General features: G+C 42.6%; 1 protein-coding gene across 1 annotated transcript in view; it reads left to right on the forward strand.

Annotated features, from left to right (window-relative positions):
* LOC129187907 (anosmin-1) overlaps nucleotides 1–20,652 on the forward strand; it is a 65,090-nt gene extending 44,438 nt beyond the window's left edge. Inside the window, exons 7-14 of the mRNA XM_054787714.1 lie at nucleotides 3,702–3,907; nucleotides 6,061–6,205; nucleotides 7,743–7,895; nucleotides 10,970–11,058; nucleotides 14,242–14,413; nucleotides 14,891–15,111; nucleotides 15,897–16,038; nucleotides 19,656–20,652. Of these exons, the coding sequence (XP_054643689.1) occupies nucleotides 3,702–3,907; nucleotides 6,061–6,205; nucleotides 7,743–7,895; nucleotides 10,970–11,058; nucleotides 14,242–14,413; nucleotides 14,891–15,111; nucleotides 15,897–16,038; nucleotides 19,656–19,714 (1,187 nt within the window). The 3' untranslated portion in view covers nucleotides 19,715–20,652. The remainder of the gene's footprint in view (nucleotides 1–3,701; nucleotides 3,908–6,060; nucleotides 6,206–7,742; nucleotides 7,896–10,969; nucleotides 11,059–14,241; nucleotides 14,414–14,890; nucleotides 15,112–15,896; nucleotides 16,039–19,655) is intronic.
* Nucleotides 20,653–20,951: the final 299 nt, after the last annotated feature.

A 20,951-nucleotide genomic window follows, 5' to 3' on the forward strand; every position in this document is an offset into this window, starting at 1 on the left:
AAACCTTTCATTTCTGTGCAAGCAAATATTCAATTATGTCTTCACAGGAGGGGTTTCCCCCGCCCCTTGTCTTTACAGTCAAACATAAATGTAATATGTCTTAAATTAGTCAGGATATTACAGCTTCCAAATGAATGCAAGTGTTGTCCTTGCCTGCAGAGACGATGACGTCAACCCTTTTGGTGCTGTAGATCTTTGCTACAGATTGTGTGGCTCCCTTGTTGAATGACACTAAATAAGTTTGTTTGACATGTTGGCAGGGCTCTGCACGACACCATTTTAGATATAGATATTTTGTGTAGATTACTGTCTGCACTTTGTGGCATGTAGCTAAGTTGAACGACTATTCCTTTACGTAAGCTGCTTTGAAGGTTTGCTGTACCGCTGGGCCACGACTATGTTTCCTTTCCTTTCACGCAGACCGGCAAAAAAAAAGTCTGTAATATGCATGCAAGGCCTTTAGTTGCATATGTCACTTGCTTGCTTTTAGGGACAAAACTGTCTTTTGAATACATTTTGTAGGCATATCAATATGTTTAATGCTGCCTTTGGTAAGTAAGGCAACTCTGCAGTAAATGTGCCGATGTGAACACTTAACTTGCATTCCCATGTTCGCTGTTTTTACACACTACTTTTTCAGCATTTGGCTGGAGATGGTTACTTCTGGTGCTTTAAGTCACTACCACTTTGGGACCTCTTTTCAAATGATTACATTTTTAACCATTAATTGATAAATCCATGTCCATTAATTGATAAAAATGCAGTCAGTTGCATAGGGTGTAGATACCGGTGCCAAGCAGGTACTTTTGAAACTGTGCCGGTACTTAAAAAATGGAAAACATAGCAATTTTTCCCAAAAGCAATGCCTTTTTCTTTTAATGGAATTCTGTGACATGCAAGTTGAACAAAATTGGAATTGAAATGCTTCAACGATATGAAATTCAATATATGAAATTATATCAAAGTCATCAATATGAAATCAAATTCACAACAATTTCTTTTATCAGCGCAAAACCAGCAGCAATACAGAACAAGATTTTACACTATTTTCAGTGCACACATTCTGCACTATATGAGAAGAAATGAAAAAAAAAATGGAATGGAATGGAATTTTAATGACCGACACAAGAAATTATTAAGTCACTCACGCATATTTCACTGCTGTGACCGTGCCGTTTCGTCTGTAGCGTTTTTGTATCCTTGTTAAAACATATTGCTGCTGACGAACCCAAGATTCATTTACAAGCTAGCAAGCAAGCAAGCTAGCAATGACACAGGAGACATGGCAGGACGGCACGAAGGAGATTGATTGACAATGGTCTACAGCCAATCAGGACGCAGAAAACAATGGGCTGTGCAGACAGACGAGAGAGGGAAGAGATAGACACTCAACTTGCCACAACGCAATTGTTCTTAAAGGGCCATGGTCAACCTGTGACAGCGTTCATAAGCTGTAATAATAAAAAAAAGAAGCATAAAAGCGATTCCGCGAAAGGTGAATTGCAATAGAGTGAGGGAACACTGTGTAACAACAAAACAAAACCAAAAAAAAAATAATAATAATAATAGTAAAAATGGAAACATCTGCAGTAATTTTACAAGAATAAAGTCAAAATATGAAGAGAAAAAAGTTTGAATCTAACGAGAAAGTCGTAATTTTACGAGAATAACGTCACAATATTATTAGAAAAATAACGTCATTTTAGTAGCATGAATTGGAAATATCAAAGAGAGATGTTATGTTATGAAAGTCATAATATCATGAAAAACAAACAAAACAACAACAAACGTTCTACCTTGTAGAACATTACGTGGTGGAAAAAGTTTGAATGTTAGGAGGATAAAGTCTTAGTATGGGAATAAAGTCATAATTATGAGAAGGACATTTATAAGATGAAAGTTTAAATAGTTGAAAATTTTAAATATTCTAACAAGAAAAAAGGTCGCAATTTTACGAGAATAAACTTGTAATATTATGAGGAAAAACGATGTCATTAGGCCTTTAGGTGCAAGAAAAAATATGTTTTAAAAAAAGTGGTAATATTATGACAATCAAAGTTGTATTTTTGGGAAAATTAGATTGGGGAAAAATGTAATAATATTTTGGGAATAAAGTCATAATATTACGAGAAAAATCTACAAAGATTATTTGATGGAAAATAATTTTTTAAAAACCCAGCAAAAATGGGGAAAAAAAGAGCAAAGACCGAAGGTCATACAAATAATGCTTTTTCACCTTGATCACAAAGCTGAGATGCAGTCGTTTCTGGAAATATATAGAACTTCTTAGCATATCCACATGTGTCGCTTTACAAAATATCAAAGCGACCCTTGCATCCTTTCATTTTTCAGTATGTGGTCCTTGGTGGAAAAAGTTTGGACACCCCTGGGGTAGACGCTACAAGAGTAACTATGAAGAGTCACAAAATGAGGCACTGATATCGACTTAGTTTTTTGGTTTGTTTACTACCGTTTACGTCCGTACCGATTTGTGGTACGCATCCCTCCAATTGTGTGGAATTGCACGTTGTCTTGAAGCAACTGAAGCAAAATGGTGTGCGCTGCAGAGGCGCTGTTGATTCAGCTAATTTGTTGAGCTCGATCCAAACAGTACTCCACTGTGGAACAATTTGTCAGTTCTACACTGGCATGGAAACAGGAGTTCAGAACATTCAGATAGTGAGTCTCCCAAATAACATAAAAATAATATTTAAAAAAAAGGTACTGTACCTACGTCCACTCCTTAGACAGGCTCTTGACTTAAAACCTGTTCCACAGACAACAAACTATGTGTGTCGTCCGTGCGTGAGAGTGCTGACCCGCACTGTCAATCCTTCATCATGCATTTGCTCCCCAGAGAGTTTCTGGTTGGCTGTCTGACAGAGCGCGGCACCAGGTGGGAAAAGGATTCCGCTTCAGGGATTGAAAGTGATCCCCCAATCAGGCCAATCAGTGCCAGAACATTGATAGATTGATGGGGGCTGTCATGGATTTGATGAGTTCCGGGACATTCGGTCACAGCATCGTTATTTACATAGCGTGGCTGTATCATCTGATTGCAATTTTGCCCTGCTACACTTTGTTAGGGCAATTTGTAAAGAGGGGAAGGCTTATTTGTCTTGCGCCGCCAACGTCAGCTGGTATGCAGAGCCCGTGTGACCGCCCATGTGTGTTTTTGGACGGGGTTAAATATGTTGCAGGTGGGAGAGAATCAGAATCAGGCTTGTGATGTGAATAATTTTCTCATTATCCCACCGCTCTGGTGCCTGGCAAGTGGCCCTGCCTCTCTCTTCCTGCAGAAAGCTGACATCAGAAGCCAGCAGCAGCAGCGGCGCATTTTGTGCCAGCTTGTACTCCGCTCGCACATTATTCAGAGTGCTCGAATGGTCATGCCAAAGGCGAGCCGCGTGCATTTGTTGACCCCTGACACCTTCTTTTGGGTCCTGGTGGAACGCTGTCATAGCTGTGACATGACACCTGTCATAACATCTCACCGTGGCGTGTCAGTGGAGGACTAATCACTTTACATAGTGTCATACTGGTTCCCCTCCTCAGCTGAAGTGCAAACCCTCAAGTGGTGAAAGGCATTTTGGCCAGAAAGCTACTCCACCTTAAATTAGACTTAGAGGCCCTTCTTGTCTTAAATGTCTGCAGATGTGTGAGATTTGTCACCAGTGACAGCGTTATTTCTTTGTCTTCAGATCCATCCGCCCCTCCACGCCCAAGCAGTCTGCGTGTCACCAACGTGACGCAGGGAGATGAAGGACTGGTGACAGTTCGTCTCAATTGGACCTTGCCAGAGGAGCCCGACATCCCCATTCATCACTACAAAGTGTTCTGGAGCTGGACCGTCCCTACCAAGTCAATGGTTCCGTCCAAGAAGAGAAGGAGAAAGACCACCAACGGGGTAATGCTCCCTCCCATTTTCGTTTTCTTTCTTTCTGTCGTTTTCCGCTTTCCGACATTGTCTCAGCCTCCACTCCTCGGGATTCTCCACAGTTGCAAATATTCAGACTACATGCAAAGCCATCAATCACAAGCAGATTCTAATATTCTGTTTGTTGTTCCACAGACTGATTGAAGAACCCTTCACCCCAGTTATGCTTTGAAGGAAGACACATTAATTGTGATGCATTCCACAAAGATATAATATTGGGTCATTATTTACTTCAAGTAAAGGGGGTACCAGGCAGGCTAAAAATGCCAGAGGGTTTATTTATGTCTACTGGCAGCTATCCCTTTTGCTGCTCTGGAAAAATAAAAAAACATTATTGGTGTCAGTTCCTGCATCTGTGATGACATGTCATAATTTTATTCATACTAACAGAGTACAAATTATAAACAGATAATATTATTTTAAGACGCTGTGATTGGCATGTGCACTGTTTTGATAGCGCTAGTTAATAGAATGGAGACAGTAAAAGCAGAGGATGAATAGCTGTATGGTCATCTTCATTGATTAACTCTTAGTACATTTTGGTAAGAGATCATTTTGGGGTCTGTGCCAGAGGTCCAGTCCAAGGTGTGGCACAGGGAACACTCCACTCAGAGCATACAGTATATGGGGCCTCCCTGAAAAGTGTTCTTTCAGGAGTTTTCTGCTCAGCCCAGACTGGTTACTTGCTAGGAATTAAAAAACAATTCATTTTGCCTTTAAGATAACTGATGTTAGCTTAATGAGTCACAAAAATAGCCATCCATCACTCGATTTTCTAAACCACTTGTCCTCACTCGGGTCATGCTGGGGCCTATCCCAGCTGACTTCGGGCGAGAGGCGGGGCACACTGGTTACCAGCCAATCACAAGGCGCAGTCACACATTTGGAAAATTTGGAGTCTCTAATTCATCTAACGTGCGTATTTTTCATGGTATGAGCCGAAGTAGTTCAACAAAAACTCACACACACACACAGGGAGAACATGCAAAGTTCACACGGAGATGCCCAAACGTATATTTGAACCGGGCTCTCATGGATGTGCAGCCAAGATGCTAACCACTAGGCCACCTTGAAAAACATGTTCTTCTTATTTTTTCTCAAGCTGCTGCATCTCCCCTGAAGTCTTCTGGTCTATTCATTAGCTCTTTTTCTTCTAGCGTCCTATAAAAAAAAACCTCCGTCCTCTAAAGGCATCCTCTTCTCACGCTACAGCACATTTTCTCCAATTTTGAGCAGTGTCACTGTGGATGTTTTCATGCAGTTCAGCAAAGCCTAACTTATCGCTCATAATTTACAGCTTTGATACTGCATTGTATATGAAATCGGTCCTGAGACCAGTAAATGAGAACTATAAATCCTTGGCAATGTATAGTAGTATTTATTTTCTCTGACATCCATGCAGCCTGCAAAATGTGTGGCGAATTCTACACCTTCTGTCTACAACTACCGATCGGACTGCCAGCAACCCATTAACGAGTGAAATACATGGACAACATTGACTGCTATCACTGTAATTTGACTATAAAGTCTTCTAGATTCAATATAATGTAGTGAATCCTCAGTATCATAAATCTTATCTGTATATGCGTACAGAGCATACCTGTGAAAATCACTCAATCATTAGCAAAAAGACTACTTGTCTAGACAGTCCGCACACACCTGCGGAGAGTCTTCTCCTGAATTAGCTTTTTTAAATGAAGAGCAGATGTGGCACAGAGAGCAGAGACACCAGACACCATATTGACACATGTACTACTGCTTTCCACTTTGGCACCTTGGGGCTTTCAAAGCACCCTGCTGGCCGAAGAATGTCAAAACACGCATGGTCAATAACAAGAGCTCATCAAGGACTCACGCTGCTGATGGAATGCAAGGAGTCCAACTCGGGGGATGAAGCCCTGGGAGGCTGTGACAACATGGCTCCCTTGCTTCAAGCTCTGACAGCTATCTCCTCACCACGATACCTTCCTCAGCTCCACATGTGCTCTTCATAAGCAGGGCTTTCCCTCAGGCTTTGTTTGGCAGAGGCTAAGCTTGGTGCTGGGATGGTGACAAGCATTTTGAGAAGGAGCTTTAGTGACATTGTGCAAATGCCAACCTCTGAGATGTTTCTGTTGCTGCAGGCTCAGACATGGGTGGAGCTGGAGGCCCTGCAAGCAAACATCAGCTACACAGTGGAGCTGCAGGCTGTGACTTACTGGGGACAGGTGCGACTGAAGAGTGCCAAGGCCTTGCTGCAATTCAGCACCACCCAGAATTCCGAATCAGGTAAACACAAGCAAGTTGGATAATATTTACGCATTCCTTCAGCTGCCATTGTGTGTCCCTCCATCAAGTGACACTTGACATTTGTGTTTGTCCAGGAAAGTGGATAAACCACTCGACTTATTGTCATGCTTATATAACCAATATCTACAAAGATCAAATGCTAAATTATTCAGTACTTTGGAAGAAAGTATCACAGAGATAATGAAAGGTACTTACCTCTAAACCACTCAGACACACTGACAGTACGTCCAATCAGTGATTCTGATACAGTGATTGACATCTTTTGCTCATCCAAGGATGCACGAAGAATGACTAAAAAAAATGGGCAGTGACGGTTCACTCAGGTCCCAAAAAGTGGACACCCGTAACAATAACCAATCATGTTTTTACTTATATCATTTACTTTTACTTCAGCGTTTACCGGGGTGGTTTGGAGCTGAGTGTGAAGCTTCTGGGATGAGACTCAGCACCTCCAAACTTAAGGTCATGGTTTTCAGTCGGAAAAGGGTGGACTGCACCCTTCGGGTTGAGAGTGAGGTCTTGCCCCAGATGGAGGAGCTTAAGTATCTCGGCATATTGTTCACGAGTGAGGGAAGGTTGGAGCATGACATCGACAGGCGGATTGGCGCAGCATCTGCAGTAATGTGGTCGCTGTACCGGACTGTCGTGGTGAAGACAGAGCTGAGCTGGAAGGAAAAGCTCTCAATTTACCAGTCGATCAATGTTCCTACCCTCAGAGTAGAGCTGCTGCTCCTTCACATCGAGAGGAGCCAGTTGAGGTGGCTCGGGCATCTACTCTGGTTGCCTCCTGGACGCCTCCCTGGTGAGGTGTTCCAGGCATGCCCAGCCTGGAGGAGGACCCTGGGCATACACAGGACATGCTGAAGGGATCATGTCTCACAGCTGGCCTGGGAATGCCTTGAACTGGACAAGGCCGCTGCACCCATGACCCGAACCCGGATAAGCGGAAGAAAATGGATGGATGGATTTACTTTTAAACCACTATTGAAAATGTAGACCAACACTGGTAAAATGTGGTCAGAAGCTTAAGAAGCCAAGCAACTATACTTTGCACAAGCATCAATTTGTTACATTAAATGGCATTAAATGTAACATTACTCTAAAAGCTATACACTGAATAAGCTTGGTAACTGAAGCTCTGTGTGATAGTAACAAAAAAGCTGTTTTGCGATAGCTGGGCCATTTCGAAAGTAGCTATTAAGACAATTTTTGTTTGCATTCCGTAAGCACTAAATATAATATTACCATTAGTAGTCTGCCTTCTGCAGACACTAAGCCTCAGTGCTATGGGCATATACATTTTAAGCATAGAAGTTGGCTGTAATGCACAAGCCTCTAACCTTGGCACTGTTGGTACCCATCCAGCTACAGCACATTCATGCATAAAGAACATGTTGTAGCTGCTGGGATATTTTACAAGGAAACTCTTGTCTTTGTGTCGCCATGCTGCTGCCATGACACAGTCAGTGTTGTGTTTAAGCTGCAGAAGCAAACATTTCTCATTTCTCCTTCCTAGTAAAATCGGTGCACAAATCAAAGAAGGAGGAGATATCCCCCCCTGGACCGACATTGCCCAAGGCTAAGCGACCTTCTGGCCCTCTGGAGGTGGGCACACCTTTCTACCTGGATGGCCAGCTACAAGTTCGTGTCTACTGGAAGAACCGTGGAGGTACAACCAAATCTGTCTTGATTGATAGCTTTAATAAACTCCCATTAGCACCCTGGCCAAGCCATGAATGACGAATGCCATCGTAATGTGTTATGCTTGGCTCTCACCACCCAAACAATAGAAGAATCTTTCATAAGTCTGTTACCTGATTGTGAAAGTGGCCTAAATAAATCAATGTGTCTTTGTGTGGGTACTGTGAGCGGCGGGGAAATTGCAGTAAAACCCACACTTGGGCTGGCAGAGCACAGCCACTGTTTAGTAAAGAACAATAAACACTCCGAGCGGGAGCTGCGCAGTGGGATTTATTGACAGCTGCCTTTAATAGATCTTCGCTTCGGCAGTGAAGCGGTCTGAAGCTGATGTCACACAAAACGGGAAGGGATGCACAAGGGGGTTAAAGCATTTACTGTATAGGCATGCCTGTCCCAGCGGTGTCCATTCCCTAACTCTTCAGTTAATACCATGGTGGAAATATGGAAGCCTTGAAAGCAACGCTCGCGGGGTAACCTGTCAAGTTCCATTCGCTGGTCTATGTTCTGTTACTAATATATGTCAGGGGCCAAGCCAAACTCTACATCCCCGAGTCAAGAATGCAAAGCCTGGCTTGAGGGAAAGGCCTGGTGAGACACCAACTGCTGAATCAGAGAGAGAGGCGAGGAGATGGAATCGGCCCAAAAGCTGTTCGCGGGGTTGGCTTGGACTCAGCGTGCTGAGTGATGCTAACTGCGATCAATCATGGCCGGGGAATCACTGCGTTGGAGAACATTGTAAATCCTCTTCCAGGCTCCGTCTGCAGTGTACAGTATGTGCCGCTGCCATTCATTAGACTTGAGGGATGACCCGGTCTTTGGTTCTGGCAAGCCCAGTTTTACTACTGTAAACACAAAGATGGCCCTGGTAGTCGGGAGTCAGAGGACATCTGGTTTGTGTGACAGAGAAAATGAAGGGACAGGTTAACTGGACCATGATTAAACTCTCATTCATTGTGATCCAAAGCAGCTCCGGCCTCTGTGTTGTCTCCAGAACACCAAAGCAAACTGCACTGTATGCTTGATCAGATAATATATCGCTGTCTGCAACACGCAGACAAAAGGCAGTTGGATGGCGTCGACAGCGACAGTTCTGAGGTTCACTTCCACTCAAGATTCAGCAAATACTGCTGCTGTTCTCTACCTGATTTCCATGTCCCGTTTCTTGTTATACATGCCACCACCTCTCTCTGCCAGACACCGGTTAAGCATATCTTGTTTATTTTTCTCTCCTACTTCCTGGTAGCCTGTAATTCCTCTCTTCTGCTTCCAAAGAGCTCAGGGGCTCCAAGTGCCAGCGCTGCGTCTAAGCCTTCAAAGGGCCCCTTTTATCTCCCTGCCGCAACCCCGGCCCCCGCTGGAAGGCGAACGAAGCATTGCTCAATTATTAATCGGACAAGTTTTTGCACACATTCAAGAGACACAGTTGAATGAATAATGGATTTGGTAACATTAGAGGAGGGCCACACTGATGATGAGCTCATGAGAGGCAAGAGTGCGTTTAGGAGCGCTAATATGTCCCATTATGGCCATTCCGGCTGCACTGAGGAACTATACACTCCTATTTTTCAGCCTTTTGGGGTGCAAACTGACATTTAGCTGACTTGATAGCAAACAGCTGCAACGCCATCGCCCGCTGGACTGTGCATCTGTCCACTATTTACGCTGTTAGCTCTGCTTTAAGTCTCTACCAAGTCCCCAGGGAAATATCTGGAAAGATTTTTAGCTGCTAAACACTTCGCTCTGTTCACTAGCAAACTGCTAACTGTGTGTGTGTGTGTGTGTGTGTGTGTGTGTGTGTGTGTGTGTGTTGGTGCCAAATGGGCAGTGAAAAGTGGGCTTTTAGAGATTCTACTGAGAATGCAGCTGCAAAGAAAACAGAAGTGTGAACCAGAATAGCCTGGCAGCTGAAAAGAAAACAAAACAGCAGATTCTCTATAATTCTCTGTAGATCTATCAAACAAACTATCAACAATTAATTATCTGGGAGCAACTTTCGAAGTCAGTTAGATTAGGGCTTCTTTCAGAGTTTAAAAAAGAGCAACTCAAAAAGCGCAGGAAGCAAAATATAAGTAATCTTCATCATCTCATACTGGTAATGTATGAGATGGTAACTGGTAAATTTCATCATTTCAGCCTGCCTAATGAAATATCACATATGTTTAACGACATACTGTTAGACGAGGATAAGGAAGGATGGAGTTACTGCTTCATTTAGGGCCGGGCGATACATTTTTAAAATATTGATATTTCTTTTAAAAGGATAGTTTGGATTTTTTGACATGAAGCTGTATGACATCACCATCAGCACTGTAGTGCATCAACAGTGACTTACCACCACAATTGGTCCCGTCTGATCTGTGACGAGAAACATAGTAACACTTAGTTGCTGGGGCCGTTTAAGTAAGTGAGTTTGGATTCTCAAAACAATACTCGTTCAAAAGAGTAATACATTTGTAGCACAAAAATGCCTCTTCAAAAAAATCAGACCTCACAAATCGCTCGCCTTTCGATTTGTCTCCCGCCGTATCCCTGCGCAGTGTCGCCTGTGCATTCTTGTGTATGTGATGAAGACGCCCGCATCTTCTTCCGCTGTTGAACACACATGTAAACAAGATGGAGTCAGGAGCTTTTTGTGCTTGTGGTATTAGCTGAGGATTTGAGCATAGCTAAAGGTTGGTTATAAAGAAGATTGATGATAATATTTTACTTTTCTATATTTATTAAAAAAAGAAAATGAACTATTTTATTTTATTTTCAACATAAATATGAGTTTTGGTCTATATCGCCCAGCCCTAACTTCATTCATTCAATCTAACTTCTTGCTCTATGCCAATATTGTTATTGAGTAGTGGTGAAAACAACTTTTTCCCCACAGACAGAGACTTGTTTTTTTTTCCGGTCCGCTGCACAAAAACAGGAATGTTATAAAGAAGCGATAAAAATGCTTGCTGTTTTACATGCCAGTCCTAACCAAAAAACTGCAAAAACACCAACATGTTCTTTAACATGTATCTGTACACTTGTGCCCACCCTATGTTGCAGAGCCTGGCATGAACCGCTACCATGTGCAATGGATGCCCGAGTACTGCAACCACAATGAGACACGGGGACCAGAGAAATCCTCAACGCAGGTTAGTGCTCAGCATCTATGGAGCCTCATCAGCAGTTATGTGCTATGCAAAGCACGTGCTTCCTCTTTTGTTTGACGCCTAGCGAGGAACACAACTCCACTCAGTGAACCCGATGCCCATTTGCACTCGGCAAATCACTTGCTTTTGTTTTGAGTGTTCTGATTCAGTCTTGCGGTTAGGCGATCGGGGTGATGGCCAATAAAAGGCATTTACTAAAGCAAATTTTCCCAGAATGGGTGGCTGGTCATTGTGCCAGAATGCTGCGCTTCCACACCAGGCTTCTCTTTTAGGGAGCGTCTGGGGAGGTGGTGGTGGGGTGCTGTTTGGGCTCAGGCTGATACAGGATGGCAGAGGCCTGGCCAATCAACACATTCTTTGGAGAGTCCGAGTGCGGTTGCTAGGAAATATACATCCAGTTTATGTAGATGGCCGGGAAGGATTCCAGGCTTGTGCTTTCATGTGAGCGCAGCGCCTCATTCACTTTTAATCAAAGCTGTTTGGTATCAGAGAGAATGTACATGCCGGCTCTCAAGGGAGTGCCCATTAATGTAGAAACTCACATCCACATGCCAAGCGAAATTTCCTCAAAAAAGGGATAAGAGATTCATTTTTTTCTGCAACTGTTGCAAGTTTGAGGATGTGTTCACACGTAAGGATTTGGATGTCAAATTATGGGCTCACTTTACATAACACATCTGGTCCACTGTCTTCCTCTTTAACACCGGACCACAGGTTGTACAGTTGGGATGGATATTCTGTGAGAAACTGGATTTGTGTTTTGATGGGGGTACTAACAAGACAGTTTTAAAATGTATTTTAAAAGAGCTAGCGGTTCCTTTGTTTCATAGAGGGAGAGATGTCATATGACAACACTTGCAATGATTTTAACCAACTGTATTGCGTAAAACAGACATGAAGAACCAAGTGGTCCATCAAGCATTTCAGTTCACTTACCCGTGAACCTAATGAGGACGATCGGTATAGAAAATGGATGGCTGCATTAATGGATTTATCTATACTTTCCCCTGGTTCAGTGACTTCACATCTCATTTGTGGTATGTTTACATTACTTGGGTCCATGCAGCGTTCATATTCGACCCAAACTGCACCAGTTTGCAAGCATGCTGAGACCCACCTCTTCTTGCGGTCTCGGGCGGTGATCACCAGGGTCCAGATTAGGGTTCAGGGTTTTATGCTGCTGATTCAGATACGGCCGATACCGATCACATTGATTAACTGTAAGTTTTTCAATAAGGCTGGATACACTATGTGTTTATGTTCATTAAACAACACACAAGTAGTGTTTTGAGGAAAAGACGTAATTGGTATAATGACGAGAGAGTAAAGTTGTTAAATGACACTGGAAAAACTTAGTAGGTACCCCAAGGACGTGATATCCACTTTCCCGTGGGACAAAAACGAGTTCCGAGCTAACCGCATAGCTTGTTTGTTTTAAAAAAAATGTCACTGTGGTAAAAAGTCACATTTGGGGTCCAAAGACCAGAAGCTAAACAGATAACTCCTGTAGCTAGCTAGCGGCAGCCCAATGCAAAGTACAGCCAGTGACACATAGGCAAAGCGTGTAAACAAAGATGCAAGAATAATCGCTGGCATCGATTGGCGTAGCCTGTGTCAAGCTCAATACGAGACGCGTCATTTTGTTGGCAACCCTACGTGACCCAGCAGACATGTAGGATTTGCCGCCGCACGGCAGTCAGTTTTTGTGATCGGCTTTGAAAGGCCTTTATCTGCATACGCAATCACGTGTTTTTTTCTGGAAATTGGCCATTGATCGGTGGCCCATCGATCGGAGCATCTCTAATCCAGATCATAGCACTGACACTTGATGAAACGAACGCTCAGTACAGTGGAACCCACTTAAGTCGGTCCTGCTTGCCTGTGCCGATAACCCGTGTGTCGACTAACTCGTCATTGCTCACTTAAAGGAAAACTGCATTTTTGGGGGGGAATTTTGTCCATCATCCGCAATCTCTTTTGCCCTTTGTCTTTCTCTTTTCTGGGTGTTCTAAAGATATAAAAATAGATTAAAAAAAGAGGCCGCTAATTAATGCACGTAATCGGCCACACCCATTCCGCCTACAAAGCCCGCTATTACAACATCACCAAAAACCTCCAAGAAGGTTTTATGGTTTTATATACAGCACATGCTGTGACCATGTAGTAACAGGCAGATTCATGATAACGTGTAATACTTACAGTATTTTGCCGTACTTGGGTCATTTTAAGCATTCACATACCAACATAGAAACGCCTCCATCGAGCATTAACTTTTCCAAACTCAAAAATAAAAATACGGTAGCAGCTCCAATATGTGGTGTTAGCGTTTGGGAGTGGCCTGAGGCATTTTTGAGTGAGTGTGTGGTGAAGCTAGTCGCTCGCCGGCTACTAACATTGTTAATAACAATAATATTAACAATGTTGCTGTAGCTTGGTTAATATGCAGGTCACATTATGTAAATGGAGCATTTTTTTTGTGTTTTTTTCAGAACGCTTTATAGGCAGAATAGGTGGGCTGCAATAGTACTCGCCACAGGTGATTGGCGTTGAAAGGCATTTATCAGCATATGCCGATCACGTGATTTTTCACAGAAATCAGTTGATACTTATTGGTGGTCGATCGATCGGAGCATCCCTAGTATAAAATGTCATGAAAACTGAATCAAAAGAATCAAAATAAAAATGGCGAAAACAATGTCAGCAAATTGCCTTAGGTTAAAAAATGCTATTATTGCCCATTCTTACTTTATTATGTCTCTGGCAAAAGTCACAAGTAAATTTGCAATCAATGGTTAGTTATGGTTTCGATTTTGGACAACTGCTTACGTCGACATCAGTCAGCCAGTCCGAGAGGTGTTGACATAAACAGTTTGTTTTAACACAAACCTGTCAAATGTGAACACACCCTGGAAAAAGTGCTTTTTATTTGGCATGGTCTGTTAACACGTTTGGTCATTAAATCATCACAGTGATCAGAACAATAGCTGTTTCACCAAGTGGTTATTCAGCGAGGTTCTCTAACGTGAGCCATGTTCACGAGGGGCCTGAGCGGGGAATGTGATCCGCTTTGGCGCCGTGCATTTAATTATCTCTGAGGCTCCACGGGATCTGACCCCGGTGTCATGTCAAAGTCATCAGGACTGAATAATGTGTTTCTTGGCTCAGGAGAACTACATCAACCTCCCGGGCCTGTTGTTCTCCTGCAAGTACAAAGTCACGGTTCACATGCTCAAGTCCAAGAGACGCTCCAAGGAGGAGAGCACCACCTTCCTCACCCCATCCTGTGCTACCATCCGGAGCAAGACTCACAAACACATCCCCTGCCTCGGGGAGGGAGGCGAGTATTTAGACATTTGACCCGTGAAGGGCATGTGATTACTGTTGATATAGCAATTAAACACTGCAACATATTTAATCAGGGTAATGAAAAAAGTCCGTAAACTATCAAAACAATATCTCACCATTTTGGGATTCTTGCCACCAAAAAAGGAGTTTCTGATTGGGCCAAGAAATAGTCTGGCACGTAACACCATGCACAACTACGTGTTTGTTGAACAGATCTCAGTGGAGTGTATACCTCCTGCAAGGCCACTCTACCAAAGCATCTTCTCTAGTCATGATTAATGAAAGTTCAGCAACATGTGGATGCATATGCAAAATATATGCTAGGATAAGTCACGTCCTTGGTGGTGGCATTAGGATTTAAAGTGGGATTCCCACTTGGTGTTTTGCTTTACTGGGCTAAAATGGTCTCAATCTTATTGAATGCTTGGCAAGAAAGTGAACAAGTATTTTTATGTCTGTCTTCTAACAGCTGCAGGACTTCCCAAAGTCTTGGCAAAGCCTGAAAATCTGACAGCTACATTTTCCATCAGTGGGGGAAATATCACTGGCAGCTTCCTGTGGCGCGTTTCCCGGGTGGCGCCCCATCAGCGGATTACAGGCTTTCAAGTTACCTGGGCTGAGATCACCACTGAGAGTCGACAGAACAGCCTGCCCAACAGCATCATCTCCCAGTCCCAAATCCTGCCTCCGGTAAGTTTGCTCCACTGCTTTGTCACTTGACTGTTTTATTTCTGGAGGACATTCTGAGCTTTGGTTACCACGGTAACACTCTTCCCATTTCCCATCCCAGTACAGAATATTGGTAGGTGGTCAAATTGCAGTACTTAGGGGTTGATGTACGTCTTACAGACAATTAGGAATCCAATGTATGGGACACAACAATTATTCAAAGGGTGAGTTTCAGTCCTGTAGTCCACAAGGTGTACAAACCCCCCTATACCACTGTATATATAGTATTATGCATTTTCTTATACAATGCTGATGTTTCTGTGAACTAAAGCTCCATCTCTCATGTTTAATTTCTCAGTGTTTTTCCTCTGTGAGGGTGGTTTTAGGCGAAACACCCTGTGGCCATCTTTGCATGAATCTTATGCGCAGACAGACACCCTGGAAAGCTCTGAGACAGCGTTGTTCTCACATTCGCAATCGTTTCATCTGCTTTTGCGTCTTTTCCCCTTTCATCCTCCGTGAAAGCTCTGTAAAAAAGGCGCTTTTTGACATCATCTGCTCCATCAACAGCACGTTGCGCCTATCTGCGCCTCCCAGCCTCTGGAGCCCGACTATAAATAACGCCACCCACTGCACCCTTTATCAAGCCGGCTGCAGAGACGAGAGCGAGGCAGCCTTATGAAAGCCATTATTTGTTATTGTCTGAGTCTTGTGCAAAGATAAGTCCCCTGGTTTACAGCCCCATTTAAATGTAAAAGTTTCTCAAAGATTTCATCTGATTGCGTGTCTCTGTTCCCGCTCGGCAGGATCATAATTTGCTGGTCGTGTCCAACCTGCGGCCGTCCACTTACTACAGACTGGAGGTACAAGTAATAACAACTGGAGGGGAAGGTCCCGCAACTGTCAAGACTTTCCAGACTCCCAACATATTACCAGTCAGTCAGCACCGTAAGTATGAAGTCACTCTGGACATTGTTTTCAGTAGTGTCACTCACTGGTATTATCGGGATATTAAACAATTATCCAACATTGTCAGTCATAATCACAAGCACAGTCACAAAATGACTCACAAACACAATATGATTAAACCATTAACTGTGTAAGAGATCCTTAAAACACAATTCACCCTGTTGACAAAAAATGTCAGCTCCCTAAAAACTGCTGTAAAAATATCCTATGAATTGGTTCTGCTTCAAATGTGTCAACCTTTTAAAACTACTTCAGCATGAAATATACATATCAAATACAGCCGTCCCTCATTTACCGCGGTTAATTGGTTCCAGACTTGAATATTTTCGTAGTTATGGCATAGAAAACCTGTTTACAATCTTCTAAATATGTTTTTTAAACATTATTAGAGACCTCTAGACATGAAATAACAGTCATATAATCACCTTTACACTTGTATTACCTTATATAGTAGATATAATCAGAGAATATAAGACATATTAGTCATAAATAAAATAACAGACTCACACACATCTCAAGTATTAATACATTTTTGGTATTTAAACTCTTTAAAGGCCAGTGTATATATGCATAATACAAAAAACACTAGAGTGCTAATGTGAACACAATTCTGTTGGTTTACGAACACCATACTCAGACTACTGGTTCACAGTTCAGAGTTCATTAGGTAGCGTGAAGGGGCTAATGCATCCATGCTAACTGAATTTACAATCAACAAGGTGGAAAACACATCTGACCAAAAGCATGGTAATGTGTAGCAGCGGTTAGTGTCTCCTAATGGATGAAAAAGCCCAAACATACTCTGGCAGAACTGATGTCCTCAAACCCAGTGTGTGCAAAGCTCAAATTTTACTATCGCGCGGACTCTGCACGGGGCACTGGTGTCACACAAAACACTGCTCCGCATGTATTTTTCACGCTGAACCGTTTTTAATGTGACACCGATCGACAGCCTTCCTCTGTAAAGCGACGACCGGTGAGCGGTGACTCCCATCGTGCAGAAGTACAGTGGTTCTTGATTTCTTTTTTTTGTTTCAGATCATCGAACTAATTTAAATATTAGTCAATGACAACACAACTGAACATAAAATGCAGTTTTATGTTCTTGAAACTTTTTATTATCAGGGGAGAAAAAAAAATCCAAAGCTACATGGCCCTGTGTGAAAAAGTGATTGCCCCCTAAACCTAATAACTGGTTGGGCCCCCCTTAGCAGCAACAACTGCAATCAAGCGTTTGTGATAAGTTGCAATGAGTCTCTTACAGCGCTGGGGAGGAATTTTGTCCCACTCATCTTTGCAGAATTGTTGTCATTCAGCCACATTGGAGGGTTTTCCAGCGTGAAGCACTTTTTTAAGGTCATGCCACAGCATCTCAATAGGATTCAGGTCAGGACTTTGACTAGGCCACTCCAAAGTCTTCATTTTATTTTTCTTCAGCCATTCAAAGGTGGACTTGCTGGTGTGTTTTGGATCATTGTCCTGCTGCAGAACTCAAGTTGGTTTCAGCTTGTGGTCACAAACAGATGCCCAGACATTCTCCTTCAGGATTTTTTGGGAGACAGCAGAATTCATGGGTCCATTTATCATAACAAGTCTTCCAGGTCCTGAAGCAGCCAAACAGCCCCAGACCATCACACTACCACCACCATATTCTACTGTTGGTATGATGTTCTTTTTCTGAATTGCGGCGTTACTTTTACAGCAGATGTAATGGGGCACACATCTTCCAAAAAGTTCAACTTTTGTCTCGTCAGACCACAGAGTATTTTCTAGGGCTGCAACTAACGATTATTTTAATAAATCGATTCATTGGTCAATAATTTTTTCGATTCATTGCTGAATTGGATTTTTTTTTTAAATACATTTTTAATTTTGAACTCTTAGCAGCACTCCCTTTAAGAATGCATGAATGGACTTTTTCCCTCACAAAAATCATAGCAAAGATGGTGAGGAAGAGGAATTTCCCCAACACCGAAATTGAAGTACAGAAGTGTAAAAAATCAACTGACAAACATCACAAACACTCTACTGCAAATCAACGAGTCACTGGCACAGACTGCTAAATTGTATATCACCAATAAATAAGAAATAACAAATAAATAAACTTTAGGGGCAGACTTTGTGTTTGGCATCGTCTGCTGTGGGGGAGGGGCGGTGCTTTGTTTGGTGGTCAAATTGTGAAGCAAGTAGCAAGATGATATAGCCTGCGCTGGACAGGCATAGCCATAGCCATTTGTAGTTTGTGTTTGTTTTAATAATAAAAGGTTTCACATAAAAACTGCATTTTGTGTTCAGTTGTGTTGTCATTTACTAATATTTACATTTCTTTGTCTGTGTAGCTTCTCAGTCGTACAGGAGTTGTCCATCGAGGGAAAGGCTTCTTGAGACGTCATCTGTACTTCTGTGAAGAAGGTGTCGGACGTTTCACTCCTCATCCGAAGAGCTTCGTCAGCGAACTAATAAGTGCTGGTAGCCTAGGCCTTAAATACAGTAAGAGTGGGCGGAATTGGTGTGCCAACACCCTCCTCCTATTGGTTCCTTACACTAAGCCTGGGCGGAGTAGTGGTATAATCCTCTCCTGCTATTAACACCTCCGATAAAAGGGAAGTGTCGCTCCCTGAGTTGGGTATGAACGACTCTGATACTGGCTCGTTAGCATCTACCTGTATTGTTCTGGATCGGCCCTGGCTCTACCTCATTTGCAAGACTAAGAGCTGTGGGTTTTGGTCTCAGTAACCTGCTGAACACAGGGTCCAAATTAAACCTCAAACCACCATTCCGATTCAATGATGGGTTCTGTTGTTTGACAAAAATAGCTTCATTTACTTGTCTTTCAAACCATCTGTTTTCTTTGGCCAAAATCTTTACCTCGCTGTCCTCAAAAGAGTGATTGGTAGCTTTAAGGTGTAGATGTACTGCTGATTGAGGACCACTAGAATTGTCCCTGTGGTGTTGATAAAGCCTTTTTTGGAGCATTTGCTTAGTTTCCCCAATGTAGTGCTCTTTGCATTCCTCATCTTTACAGTGGATGGAATAGACCACATTGCTCTGTTTTTGGTTTGGAGCCTTGTCTTTAGGATGCACTAATTTTTGTCTCAGGGTATTTACTGGTTTGAAATAGGTAGGGATTTTGTGTTGCCATAAATAGGTAGGAATTTTGTGTTGCCATAACTAAGCAACTAAGGGAACTTATAGTCCCTTTTATCGGAGGTGTTAATAGCAGGAGAGGATTATACCACTACTCCGCCCAGGCTTAGTGTAAGGAACCAATAGGAGGAGGGTGTTGGCACACCAATTCCGCCCACTCTTACTGTATTTAAGGCCTAGGCTACCAGCACTTATTAGTTCGCTGACGAAGCTCTTCGGATGAGGAGCGAAACGTCCGACACCTTCTTCACAGAAGTACAGATGACGTCTCAAGAAGCCTTTCCCTCGATTTACATTTCTTTGATGATGTGAAACATTTAAGTGTGACAAACATGCAAAAAAATAAGAAATCAGGAAGGGGGCACACACTTTTTCACACCACTGTACACGATTTTTGTTGGACAGTGTGGGTATCATTACTGATGATTTTTGTTTTTTGTTTTCATAAGGGCCCAGACTCCGACAGCACCAGTCTCCTCACCAGAAACCATCAGTCGAGAGACACTGAGTCGCAAAGTCAGTCCGCCGCTCTTTCCCTCCCACCTGTCAGAGACTATCTGGAAAGAGTGTGGAACCGTGAACTGTCCCAGAACCGACCCCCTTCAATTCCCTCATGAAATAACGGTCCTCTTCTTTCAAGAGCCATAACCCCTCGGCTTTTCCTCCTGAACCTCTCTGACTCGCTGTGTCAGAATTGTGTACAGTTGATCTTTTATTGTTGTTTTATTATTTTACCACAAAGTCTACTGTTGTGCATTTGTTAGTACACATATGGAAGAAATACAGTTCCAAAATCTAGCAACATAGTAGGTTGAGATGATCACAGAGCACATCATGCAACATAAGTCACTGAAAAAACCATAAGTCTGTAAAAAAAAAAAAAAAAGAATTTACCATTTTCTGAGGAAGGTAAACGTGATCTATTTATTTTGACTGATGTCATTGTTGTCACATAGTATGTTGCATGTAGTACATTTGACAAGTATGTGCTTCAAATTGAGTGCTTGCAATGGTTTTGCATGACGACCATTCTGTTGGCATGAAAAAAAATCAAAATAAAATAAATTGTCCTATTTTTCTTGATATGTTAGCTATATTCCATTAACAGATTAACAAAGAACTATACTGGGAATACTATCTAATGTTTATTAATGAAATTATAACGTGTGGAAACGATGAATTGTACATCTTTCTTGGCTGTAGAAATGTTTGTGGTGGAACAGTCAGTGAATGTCTATATTTATTTATGTGTGTATTCCGGTTTGATTTGAATGTGCGTGGATGTGGATGTTGTGTGTGTTTTAGTCTCACTTTTTGTTTTTGGGAAGCAACGTAAATCTTGTAAAGACACTTTGTAAAAATGGAATTGTAAATACAGTCTTATGTTACATGTTATTTTTCCATGGTAGAAACTGTACAAACTCCGAAGTAATAAAATAATCCTTAACCAGATCCTCATTGCTGTTTGTTCAATCGGTAATGAATGAATGTGAGCGGTTAATAAACACACACCTCCTCGCTGCGCTGAGCTATTTGGCTGGTGCCCATGCTTATTTTGGCTGACAAACCCCCCACCACCGCGGCAGACTCCCCCCCCCCATACGGCCTATCCGCAGATGGGTCCGGGAGTTGAGGACATGCGCCCCACAAGTCCAAATAAACAGGTCATCCAACTGGACAACCCAAGTGGTGCAGTTAGCGCTGCAGAGGTCCCACCCCACCCACCTCATTTCGACAAAATGCTT

Source organism: Dunckerocampus dactyliophorus, chromosome 9 (assembly GCF_027744805.1).
Source record: "Dunckerocampus dactyliophorus isolate RoL2022-P2 chromosome 9, RoL_Ddac_1.1, whole genome shotgun sequence".
In the NCBI taxonomy this organism is placed as follows: Eukaryota; Metazoa; Chordata; class Actinopteri; order Syngnathiformes; family Syngnathidae; genus Dunckerocampus; species Dunckerocampus dactyliophorus.